Source organism: Manacus vitellinus, unplaced genomic scaffold (genome assembly GCF_001715985.3).
Source record: "Manacus vitellinus isolate BGI_N305 unplaced genomic scaffold, ASM171598v3 scaffold_78_pilon, whole genome shotgun sequence".
Taxonomy (NCBI): domain Eukaryota; kingdom Metazoa; phylum Chordata; class Aves; order Passeriformes; family Pipridae; genus Manacus; species Manacus vitellinus.
The window spans coordinates 536,351-548,467 of NW_021940807.1; the positions used below are offsets into that span (position 1 = coordinate 536,351).

The 12,117-nt window shown below is 50.2% G+C and overlaps 1 protein-coding gene across 1 annotated transcript in view; it reads left to right on the forward strand.

Moving 5' to 3' along the window:
- SETD2 (SET domain containing 2, histone lysine methyltransferase) overlaps positions 1-12,117 on the forward strand; it is a 63,557-nt gene that overhangs the window by 376 nt on the left and 51,064 nt on the right. The window contains 7 exon segments of the mRNA XM_029964673.1: positions 2,353-6,719; positions 7,719-7,850; positions 8,666-8,794; positions 8,985-9,108; positions 10,271-10,348; positions 10,604-10,701; positions 11,875-12,001. Of these exon segments, the coding sequence (XP_029820533.1) occupies positions 2,353-6,719; positions 7,719-7,850; positions 8,666-8,794; positions 8,985-9,108; positions 10,271-10,348; positions 10,604-10,701; positions 11,875-12,001 (5,055 nt within the window).

Here is a 12,117-nt window from a genome sequence, read left to right on the forward strand (position 1 = left end):
ATTATTATTATTAAATCTTTAATTTTTAATAATTAAAAATACTAATTTGGAGGAATAAGGGAAAAATTTGGAAAGAAGGGAAATATTTCTTTTTGGAGAATAATTTGTGACAATAATTAAAAAAATTTAATAATACTACATTTAAATAGATTATTATTATTATTGTAATTATTATTATTACTACTAATTTTTGGGAATGAGTGCAAAATTTGGGAATGATTTTTAATAATTTTGATAATCTTTAATTTTAATAACTGTAATGTATTAATATTATTTAAAGCTACTTTATTATTATATTTTTAATTTATTTTTAATAATTTTATATAATTTTAAATACTAAATTTTGGGGGAAAATTTGGGAAGCAGGGAAATAGTTCCTTTTTGGGAATATTTTCAGGAAATTTTAATAAGAATTTTTAAATTGTAATAATTAGAATAATAAATATTAATATTGTTGTGAGACAGTCGGGGTGAGAGGATCCCATTTCCAAGCTGGACATGCACTTTTTTCCCAAGGTTTTGGGTGCCCTTCCAGCCATGGAAATGGTTTAAAATCATCCCTGAAATATCCCCACACAAAGAACACCCATTTTTACAGAATGCTTTGGATTTGTGCTCCCACTTTTCCCACATTGAGTTAATTTACTGCCAAAATTCTAATTGGATGTTGGGTTGGGACGCCAAGACGAGTCACGTGGAGACCACGACAAGGTTTTCACACTGAAAATCAACCCCAGGTGTCAAAAAAGAGAATTTTTTTTAATCTGTGATGTCCCAGGGTGCAAAAAACCCCGGGATTTCCAATCCACCACCATCTTATTTAATGATTTACTCCGGTGCCTTGAGCTTGGAAAACCCTGGATTGTTTTCCATGAGTTAAAGGATAACGGAACACTTAATAATTCACAGCGGGAAGCTGCTGCCTCTGCCAAAAATGTGGCCATGGCGAAGTTATGGGAGCAAAACCTGGCTTGAAATGGTTCTGATATGACTCCTTCCATTGGAATTATACTTCCCACACAACATGGAATTACAGAATTCCCAGAGAAGCTGTGGCTGCCCCATCCCTGGAAGTATCCAAGACCAGGTTGGAGCAACCTGAGACAGTGGCAGGTGTCCCTGCCCATGGCAGGGGGGTGGAATCAGATGATCCTTAAGGTCCCTTCCAACTCACACCAGTCTGTAATTCCATAAAATTCAGATTTATGGGGGTAAACCCTGTTGACAAAGACACCTTTTCCCACAGTGCCACACCATTCCCCTCAGGGGTCTCATTCCCGGGACACAGAGGAACCCTAAGCTTTAAAATAGGTGGAAAATCCCCAATTGGGTAAATAAACGGTGCTTTATGCTCTGAAAATTCCTAGTTTTGGGACTGCAAGGTGCTGAGGGAGATCCTGGCAGGAGGCAGCCGAAAACTCCTGGTTGGAAGGACATGGAGAGTGTTCCACCCAGAGGTGACAGAGGCATCGTGCACCACTGGGTCCTGCTGGGAATTCTTGGGGGTTTAGTTAGTGTTGGTCTGTGGCTGAGCCTGGAAACTTGTTGGGAATTAGTAGTGACTGGGATAAGGCTGTTGGAGGGAGGTGGGAAAGGACAGAGTTTGAGTGGGAAGGATCCTTAAGGATCATCTCATTCTACGCCCTACCATGGACAGGGACACCTTCAACTAGCCCAGGTTGCTCCAACCTGGCCGTGGACACTCCCAGGGATCCAGGGGCAGCCACAGCTTCTCTGGGAAATCCATTCCAGTCCCTCCTCACTTTCCCAGCCAGGAATTCCTTCCCAATATCCCATCTAACCCTGCCCTCTGGCACTGGGAAGCCATTCCCTGTGTCCTGTCCCTCCATCCCTTGTCCCCAGTCCCTCTCCAGCTCTCCTGGAGCCCCTTTAGGCATTGGAAGGGTCTCTCAGGTCTCCCTGGAGCCTTTTCCAGTACTGAGAGGCTGCATCCAGGCAGAGTCTCCTGAAATGTGGAAACAAACATCTCTAAAGCTGAAAATGCAGGTATTTTTTTAAAGTGCACAAAAAGCAGCGTTTTGTCCTCAGTTATCTTTGTATTTTGAACTCCATCTCTTTTTTAAAAAATCAGAATTAAATGTTAGAAGGACTTTCACTTTGGTCATTAATGAGTCAGTTAAAAAACCTCAGCCCAAACCCCAGAGGAGGTTTTGTTCCAACTGGAAGTGCACGAGGAATCGATTGTGTCCAGGACAGATCTGGTGCCGAAGGCAGAGCCGGGGTGTCCATTTCTCTTTGATCAGCATAAAAAATTCACCAGGTGAAAGAAAATACTGTTAAACCCCAAAAACCCCGCAATTCCTCCAACTTCTTCTTCTTTTCCTCCCACAGGGCAAACCCGAAACGGTGCCAAGAGCTGGTTTTATCAAAGGCCCCGTGTTCAAAGGCGTCGCTTCCAGTCGCTTTCTGCCCAAAGGCACCAAAACCAAGGTCAACTTGGAGGAGCAGGGAAGGCAAAAAGTGTCTTTCAGCTTCAGTTTAACCAAGAAAACTTTACCCAATCGATTCCTGAGCGGACTCGGAAACGAGAAACAAAATGAAGCTCCCAACCCTCCAGTTCCCCTTCCCGCTGATTTTAACCCCAAAACCAAACCGGACCTGGGCGACGCCGCCGGTTCGGCCGAGGAATCTTCGCCTCCGAAACCGAAGGTAGAACTAGGGAAGATTCATTTTAAGAAACACTTGCTCAGTGTTACGGCGAAACCGACGCCGGCTCCGGCAGCGACGGCACCGCCACTGGGAGCGGAGCCGGCGGCCTTGGCTGTGGAATTCCCGCCCACGCCGCCGCCTCCGCCGCCTCCTCCTCCTCCACCGCTGGTTCCTGCGGCCGTGGCTCCGCCACAGCCGGCGGTGACGCCGATGTCGACGCCGCTGCTGTCGCCGCCTGTGGAAGCCGAAGCCCCCGTGCCGAAGGAGCCGAACCACGCGGCGCCCAAGGAGGCCCCAGAACCCGAGGCCAGGCAGGACGCGGGATCGCGCGGAGCGGAGGAACGTGTCGCCCAGAACGCGCCAGAGCAGCCGGAGATGACCCCGCAGAAGGAAGATTCCCATATTGGGAAAGAGGAGGAGGTTTCTGATGGCTCCAAGGGCGCTCAGGTGTGCTCCCGGAGGCAGGGGGCAAAGAGGAAGTTCTCCCAATCCGACGGCGCGCCGCAGGGCTCCGAGTCCGACGAGGATTCGGTGAGGACCTCGTCCAGCCAGCGCTCGCATGAGCTGAAGGTCTCCAGCACAGAGAAGGAGCGAGATTCCAGGCGGAGCTCCGCGTCCCTCCGAGGTGACGACCTGGGGAAATCCTCGTCGCGCTCCAAGTCGGACAGGGATGAGAAGTACTCGAGCTACTCGAAGTCGGACAGAGACTCGCGGTACTCGTCCTCCCGCTCGCGCTCCGACAGGGACAGGAGGCGAAGCCGGTCTCATTCCCGCTCCCGCTCCGACCGCAGCTCCCGCACCAGCTCTTCCTACTCGAGATCGGAGCGCTCGCATTACTACGAGTCCGAGCGGCGGTACCATCGGAGCTCCCCGTACCGGGAGAGGTCCAGGTATTCCCGTTCCTACGCGGACAGGGGCCGGGAGAGCTCGGACTCGGAGGACGAGTACAGGAGGACACATTCCAGATCGAGTGACTCCCGGCGGACGTCCTCCCACTCCTCCTCCTCCTACAGAGACTCGAGATCTTCCTACTCCAAGTCGGACCGGGACAGCAAAGTGGAGTCGTCTCACGCCGACGTGGAGAGGAGAGGAAGGTCGTCGTCGAAAGCAGATCGAGATTCCAAAAGGACTTCCGAAAGTGAAGTATCCAAAAGGTGCTCTCCCCTCGATGAACTGGGCTATCGGAAGGGGAATTCCCATTCCAAGCCCGACAGTAATGTGAATTCCTCCCGCTATAAATCCACCCCTTCCAAGACCCCCGCGCCAAAGCCTGATAAATTTAAGAGTTCTTTCTGTTGTACAGAATCGCTCGAGGAAATCAAGCCGCAGTGTAATTCTCTAGATTTAGAGAGCTCATGTCTGAAGAGCAATGAGATCAGGGTGTCCATTGCCAAAAAGCTGGAAAGGGAAAAGACACTTTCTCCGCTGAATCAGCTCAGCGATTCGCCCGCGCTGCCGAAGGCGGACGAGTCAACAGTGGGTTTGGCCAACTCCAAATCCGAGGAACCCACAGGAAGCGAAAGCCACGACAGTGTTACGGAACCGGAAACGTCATTTAAGGTAAAGCACGATCCAGTAAGAACGTGTTTCCCCATGGAACTGAGCGTCAACGGCTCCCCGGAGGGTCGGGGTGATGGGCTGGCAACTTCCAGTGCCTCCAAAGCAGAGGATGTTCCTGCATCCTCTGACGATGGCCCGTGCCAGTCGGAAGTGTCACCTGTTGTGAAGACGAGCTCGTCATATCCGTTGCCATCCAATGGGTTTGAGGGCGCGGATGTGTCTCAAGAGCAAGAGCCAGATGACTCCCGGGTCCAGTCCAGCGAGTGCAACAGCCTGTTCCAGGAAGCGGAGGCTCCGGTGCTGCAGCAGCAGGAGGAACCCACCCCTTTCGCCGTCGTGAATGTAGATCCCACTAAAGCTTCCCTGGAGAAGGCGGATGAGGAGGCGACTCCGTGTGACAAAACCAAAGAACCCGTTTTTTGCTACATTTCCGACGATGCCGCCCCTGCTTTGTACCACTCGGAAGTGGAAATCGAGGCGGAACCAGCGGAGTTGAAAGTTCCATCCGAGGCTTTCCTGGACGTGCAGGTGGAGCCGCAGACGGTGACGTGCGACTACGAGAGTGTGGAGGATCCCCATCCCAAGTCTGCCTACGAGGATGGGCACGGCCATCCTTCCCATAAAATTAGCCTGGCAGTGGAGAGCTCGAGCAGGGATTCCTCCCAGGATGGCTGTTCCCAGCGGCTCGTGTCGGATCATCCCGTGCCGGAGGAAAGCACCTCTTCCAAATGGGATGTGCCACCGGCTGGGCACCAGGAGCTGCTCCAGCATTCGGAAGCCGAAGAGGTACTGGAGTTGGGCGCTCAGCACGTTGATCTTGGTTCAGCAAAGAGCAAACAGGCGTTCCAAGATGAACATTCCTACTATTCCGAAGTGCCGCTGGAGCAGCGCAGCAGACAGGTCGTGGAGGAAAGCGCTGTTTCCACTGAGGGAGCTGAACTGGAGGAGTTGAGGGTTCCATGTCCTGGCATATTGACTGAGAGGGATGAGGGAAACGGGCCCTTGGTGGCTTCGGCTTTTCCCGACGTCCTGTATCCCTCTTCCGATGTCATTGTCACGGCAGAGGACACGGAGACGGTGACTCAGGCCCCGACGTGTGACAGCAGCGGCAATGCCGTGGAATTCATTCCTGCCGGGCACGACGATTACTCGGACACGGGGGAGAGCGACAGCGTGGGCGGCAGCGAGGACAGCGACACGGATGACTCGGATTCCGACGACGGCACGCCACGGAAGCGGCTGCAATCCGTCGTGGTGGTTCCCAAGAACTCGACCATCGCCATGGAGGAGAACAGCCCGGGCTCCTCCCGGAGCAGCCAAGGCAACCGGCGCTTCTCCGACCACTGGGACGACGAGCGGCCCGAGCCCAGCAGGCCCTATTATGAGGAGAGGCTGGAGAGTAAAGGTGGATCTCAGGTGGAGAGCAGGAGTTCTCCCAGAGGGATGGAGAAGAGTCCGGCAACATCTACGGAGCTGAGCAGGAAGGAGGTGGAGGAGCTGCGGGTGGATCCGTGCCAGGCGCAGAGCGATGGTGTGGATAGCACAAGCCAGGCAGACCTGACCACGGATTCCCATGGGAAGCCCAGCGTGGAGGAGAGGATGATGCTGACGGAGATGGTGGCCATGGGAAGGCCCGTGGTCCGGCCGGATGAGCAGCCGTTCTGTCTTCCCGAGAGTTTTGAAGGCACTGATGTGTCCCGACACCAGATGAGCTGCTCCAAGCCAGACAGTCGGCAAGGGCAGGGTGGGCTCCACCAGTCCAGCCTCGGAGACTATCCCAGGCTGGATGGTTTCCGTACAACAGAGGAGATGAGTGCTTTGGGCTGGGACTTTCCCCAGACGGAGAAGCCCAGCAGCACGTACCAGCAACCGGACAGCAGCTTCGGGATGTACTCGGGATACGTTTACCAACCGGGCTCCGGAGCCTACGGCGCTTCCCAGAATTACTGGCAAGGCAACGGTTACTGGGATGCGAGATCTGCCAGCAGACCTTCCGTGGTCAACTACGAGCGGATCCAGGGGCAGGTGCCGGATTCCCTGACGGAGGATCACGAGGAGTACGAAGAGGACGATCGTTGGGATCATCCCAGCCCCTCCAGTAAATCCCAGCTGCCCGGGCAGAAGGAAGAGGGCTCGGTGCAGGCACACGAGATCAGCAGCAATTCCACCAAGGAGCCATTGCCCGGCGTGGAGAAGAAGGAGGAGGTGAAGGTTCTGGAGAAAAACGATGTGAAGGAGCGAGGGCCACCGAAGAAACGGCGGCCGGAGGTGGAGAGCGACTCGGAGAGCGACGGGGACTCGAGGGAGAAGAGGAAGGGGAAGGCGGAGGGGGAGCCGGGGGAGCCGGCGCCGCAGGATTCCTCCATGGTGGGCCGGCCTTGCATCATGGACGACTTCCGAGACCCCCAGCGCTGGAAGGAGTTTGCCAAGCAGGGCAAGATGCCGTGTTACTTCGACCTCATCGAGGAGAACGTCTACTTGACGGAGAGGTAACGGCTTCTTTTATCCTTGTTTTGATTCCCGGAGCAGTTTTGGGGTTTAACTCCCATTTGCTTCAGTGATAGTTGTGGGTTTTGTGGCCAAATCAGCGTAATTTGGAGGGAAAGGGAGGAATTTTGCATTCCTGATGTCTGGCAAGGGGAGAGGAGACAACACTGGGAAGTGTTTAACTGCCCTGCATCCCTTTTCCTAAAGAGAATCCCTTGGTTGGGCCCAGACATTCCCAGGTGATGGGAAGAGCTGGAAAATGGGAGGATATGAGGGGAAGGTTGGTTGATTGATTTATTCAGATCCAACCTGTTTGGTGTCCCCAAATACCAGCTCTCTCTCTCTCTTGGTACAGGGAATTCTGTCCAGGTGTGGGAAAGATTTTGGACACACAACGCGTGTTTCCAAAGGTTTTTGTTATTCCATGTCTTTACTTATCATCTCAGATGAGTTTTTTTTTAGCTCCAACAACCGTAATTTGAAGTCCCACATTTTTTTCTTATGCCTTTTTTTTTTTTGCCTTGTTTGGATCCACACTCCAAAAAATTCCTAAAATTCTCTCATGGAAGTTAAAATATTAATTAGTGGATGCCTTTCCTGCCCTACATTTCCTGCAGCTCTGATTTTCTTCTCTTTTTCATCATAAAACAGAGGTTGAAGTAACTAAACCCTCCAATTTCCTTTATTAAAATAACACCCTTTACAAATGGGTGTCTAAATAAATGTGGGCGCGGAGGAGAAAGGAAAAAAGTTAAATATCCTGGGAATTCTTCTTGAGGAATCATTTTTTGTGATCACCAAATCCTCACCTCCCTCTTTAAACAAGCCGAGCGTCCTTGGTTACCCCTGTACCTCCCGGTGGTTATCCCAAGGTCACCATTCCCTGTATCCCGTTGCTGGAGGAGAAATTAATGTCCTTCAACAACGCAGTAAGGATTGAGGAGGAATTTCTGCACCCAGCTGCTGTCTCACCTTGTGTTTCCACGCCTCGCCTCGCCCAGGAAGAAGAACAAATCCCACCGGGATATCAAGCGGATGCTGTGCGAGTGCCCGCCCCTGTCCAAGGAGGAGCGGGCGCAGGGGGAGGTGGCCTGTGGGGAGGATTGTCTCAACCGCCTGCTCATGATCGAGTGGTGAGTGCCATTCCAAGGGCTGGGGGGTGGTGTCCCGGAGGTGACTTGGGAATCCCTAAAATGAACCCAGAAATTCCCGGGAAGGGGCAGCGCTGGCGTGAAGTGACCTTTCGAGCCGATGCAGCCCTGCCTGGAGAAGCTGTGGCTGCCCCGTCCCTGGAAGTGCCCAAGGCCAGGCTGGACAGGGCTTGGAGCAGCCTGGGATAATGGAAGGTGGAACTGGATGATCCTTGAGGTCCCTTCCAAGCCAAACCATTCCACGATTCCATGATTTCAGTCTTTAGATGATCTGCAGGAGCTCAGGGCTCACAATCTCCTGGATCTCCTCTTCCCAGAGACTCACCAGCCTGTGGCTGTTGTCTCCTTCTCCCTCCTGGAAGGTTTTGCTGCTCTGTGGCAGTGGAGGCTGGGAATGGGGCATTTGATGGGATTCCCTCTGGAACAAGGATTGTGACCAGCTGGAGTGGAAGGATTGGAATTCCCTGCCAGAATCCCACCCTTAGTTTTTATCTCATAGCCCAGATAGGGAATATATTGGAGGGAGAAGTCCCAAAACATGGGGAGAAGATCCCAGTTCATCCCATTTTGATGGTCTGATGTGGAAGTACAGCAGGATTGGCATTCCCAGTATTCCAGAAATAAATTATCTGCCTTTGAATTGACCCTCACGGGGCTGTGGTTTTTATGGCCAAACACATTCCCAGGTTTCCCAACGAGTTTGTTACAATTCCCTGGGACCTGTTTCCCATCTGAGCCCTTCCTGTGGTCACTGCTGTCCCGCTGGGAATCGACTCGCTCCCGTTTCCTTCCCACAGCTCTTCCCGGTGTCCCAACGGCGACTACTGCTCCAACAGGCGCTTCCAGAAGAAGCAGCACGCGGATGTGGAGGTGATCCTCACCGAGAAGAAGGGCTGGGGGCTCCGAGCTGCCAAAGACCTGCCATCGTAAGCTCTTCCCACGGCCTTTTCCCGCTCTTTCACTCCCTCTCGTAGGGAAAAAACGTGGCTTGTGGGTTCCTGCTTTCCCTGATGCTGCATTTGCTGAGGCTTGTTCAGAAAATCCTCCTCCACTGGGGTTATTCCGTGTTTATTGGTGGTTTTTTCCTAAGCCAAGGGGTGTTTCTCCCTCTTGCAGCAACACCTTTGTCCTGGAATACTGCGGGGAGGTGCTGGATCACAAGGAATTCAAGGCTCGGGTGAAGGAATATGCCCGGAACAAGAACATCCACTATTATTTCATGGCCCTGAAGAATGATGAGGTGAGACAGGGATTGCTGGGCTTGGCTTTGGGAGAGTCTTCCTGGGCTTTGTGGGCAACACCAACTGCTTGGGAATGCGTGGAGCAACGTCCTGGATCCATTAGACACGTTTTCCTAAGGAAAGGAGACTTCATGCCTTATTTTTTGTAACCCATTCCTCAGTTTTCAACATGTTCCAACAAAATTCCAGCAGTTCAGGTGTATCCCAGGATCCTTAGGGAGGAGAAATGGTCATTCCAAAGGAAAGGATGGATCATGGATCATCCCTTCCTCGTGAAGGGGAGAAATTGTGTCCTTAGGAAGATGTTCCAAGCCCAACTCAGCCTTCTTGGGTGCCCAAGTCCACCAAGAACCACATTTCCTTTCCATTAAACCCCATTATATTGGGATATTTTTAACTGGCAAAATCCCTACGGGCAGGAACGTCACTGGAATATTGATATGTGGGATATTCCTAAAGATTTATCGTAGTTTAAACTCTGTAGGATGTGGAGCTGCTGCCTTGGGCCCTACCTGGATAAATAGGAATTAATCTCATATTCCACTTGTCTCTTCTTTCAGGACTCTTTTGAGTCTGAGGAGTTTGAGAATAAATGAGCTAAAAATACTCTTTTTTCCCCCCTCTTTTTTCTTTACTGTTTTTTTTCCTCCTTTCCCTTCTTTTTCCCCTTGTTTTTTTCCTTTTTTTCCCCCTGTTTTTCCTCTTTTTTTCCCCCAAATAATCATTTTAGGGTTTGTTCTGTGATAATAAGGGGCACAAAGGAGAGTTTTCCTTTCTAAAAGGAACTTATGGAAGTTGTTATTACTGCAAGTGATCCAGGAGATGACTTTTCCCTTGGAGTACAGTGCATGTGGCAAAAAATCTTCCAGAAATCTCTTGTGCTGCATTGCATATCCAAGGATCAGGAACATTAAAAATCCAGGATTCCCATCCAACTGGGGAACTCTGCCAGGAAAATTAAGAGCCGTGTTCTTTTAATGCTCTTTTTTGGGGGGCATTAAATCCTAATAAAATCCTAATAAAATCCTAATAAACCCCATTCTCCAACCCAAAGAAATTGCAGGAAGAGGTGATTATTCCTGTGTGGGTTGTGTTTGTCTCTGTTCCGGTTCCTATTCCCGGGAATGAATCTGTTTTCCTGGATTTCTCCTTTCTTCCCAGATAATCGACGCGACCCAGAAGGGGAACTGCTCCCGCTTCATGAACCACAGCTGTGAACCCAACTGTGAGACACAAAAGGTAAAAACCTGGAGCAAATCCAGGGCCTTCTCATTCCCACTGCCCTGTGGGAAGCATTTTTCCTTTATGTCTCTGTATTTTGGGATTTTTTCCTTGGAGTCACTGAGGTGAAAACCGCGTTCGAAACAGGGAACTCGCCCGGTCACGGAGCGAGTTTGAAATCCAGTGATGCTGTTCCAAGGGTTAATCCGGTCAGTTGGAGGCAAATCCCGGTTTTTGTCACGCAATAACTCTTGGCTCTTGCTTTTTCCACAGTGGACTGTGAATGGGCAGCTCCGGGTTGGATTTTTCACCACCAAACTGGTGCCGTCGGGCTCGGAGCTGACCTTCGATTACCAGTTCCAGAGATACGGGTGCGTCCCTGCTCCGGGGGATCTCCCCCAGAATTCCCTTCCCTGCTTCTTCCTCTGGCTAATTATTAATCAGCAAAACTCCAGACTTTGCAATATTCCTTAATAATTCCTCTTTTCCCCCTCCCATCCCTGTTTTATGACTTTGAAATCCCTGAGGAGCTGTAAAAGCCTCCCAGGTAACACATCCCATTTTCCTGGCCTGGGATTTGGATCCCTTGGCTAAACCCGAGCCTACAATTCCTATCTTACTGTTTTTCCAGTTGTATGGTGGAGTAGAACTTAAGGATCACCCTTCCTTTTCCCTCTGGATCCTTCTTCAGGCTCTTCCTGGAAGCAGGAGAATCAGAAAGGAATTTTTAGTTGCATTTTAAAATGATTCCTGCTTCCTGGAAGATCCTGGAGTTGAGCTTTTCTGGTTCTTTCTTCTTGTGCTGTTCCTCCAGTGGATTCTGCACATTCTCCCAAGGAATTATGGAATATAGTTTGAAGTGGGTGATATTTCAAGTAGGAGTTAACAGAGGTTTGGGGAAAATGTCCTGAAGATAATAGAATTTATTAGATTTACCATTATAATTATTATATTAATTTATATATAATATATTAATATATAAATATATACATTTATATATAGATTTATCGAATTAATTTAATTTTATTTATAATTATTATATTTATTCTCCATGACTGTACATCCATGTAAAAAAAAAATTCCATGTGAATTTTGTTGTTTCCGTGAATCCTCAGCTCATTCTTTATTCTCTGTTTTATATGGTTTTGAGCTATAAAATATGAGAAATGAGCTATAAAACGCTGTAAAATGCAAACCTTTCCTAGTGGATATATAATCCTGATTATATATTCCTTAGGAGAAGGAATATATTGATTTCCATGTGGGATAAGAGGCTTTCAGACCCACCAGCTCCACCTTTTCCTTTCTGGTTCTTGGATCTTGACCTGGAAGTGCCCCAGGCTTTGTTTTCCAGCTGAAACAACACAGGATCATGGCAGTTCTGTAAGGAATAAAGGCTGGATTTGAATATTCAGTGCCCTGAAAGGCTTTTCCATGCAGGGACATTCCCATTTCTCCTGAGGATGCTCTGAAAAGCGGGTGGAAAACTGGCTGGGGGTGGAATTGAGGTGGGATTAAACTGAGTTTTGTGTCCCCTCCCCCAGCAAAGAGGCTCAGAAATGTTTCTGTGGCTCCTCCAACTGCCGGGGGTACCTGGGAGGGGAGAACAGGGTGAGCATCCGAGCGGCCGGAGGGAAGATGAAGAAGGAACGCTCCCGGAAAAAGGACTCGGTGAGTCTGGTGCTCCCAGGAATCCTGGAGCTCGGGAAAACCCTCCAGGATCACCAAACCCAGGCTGGCAAGGCCATTCCTAAACCGTGTCCCCAAGTGCCACGTCCACAGAGCTG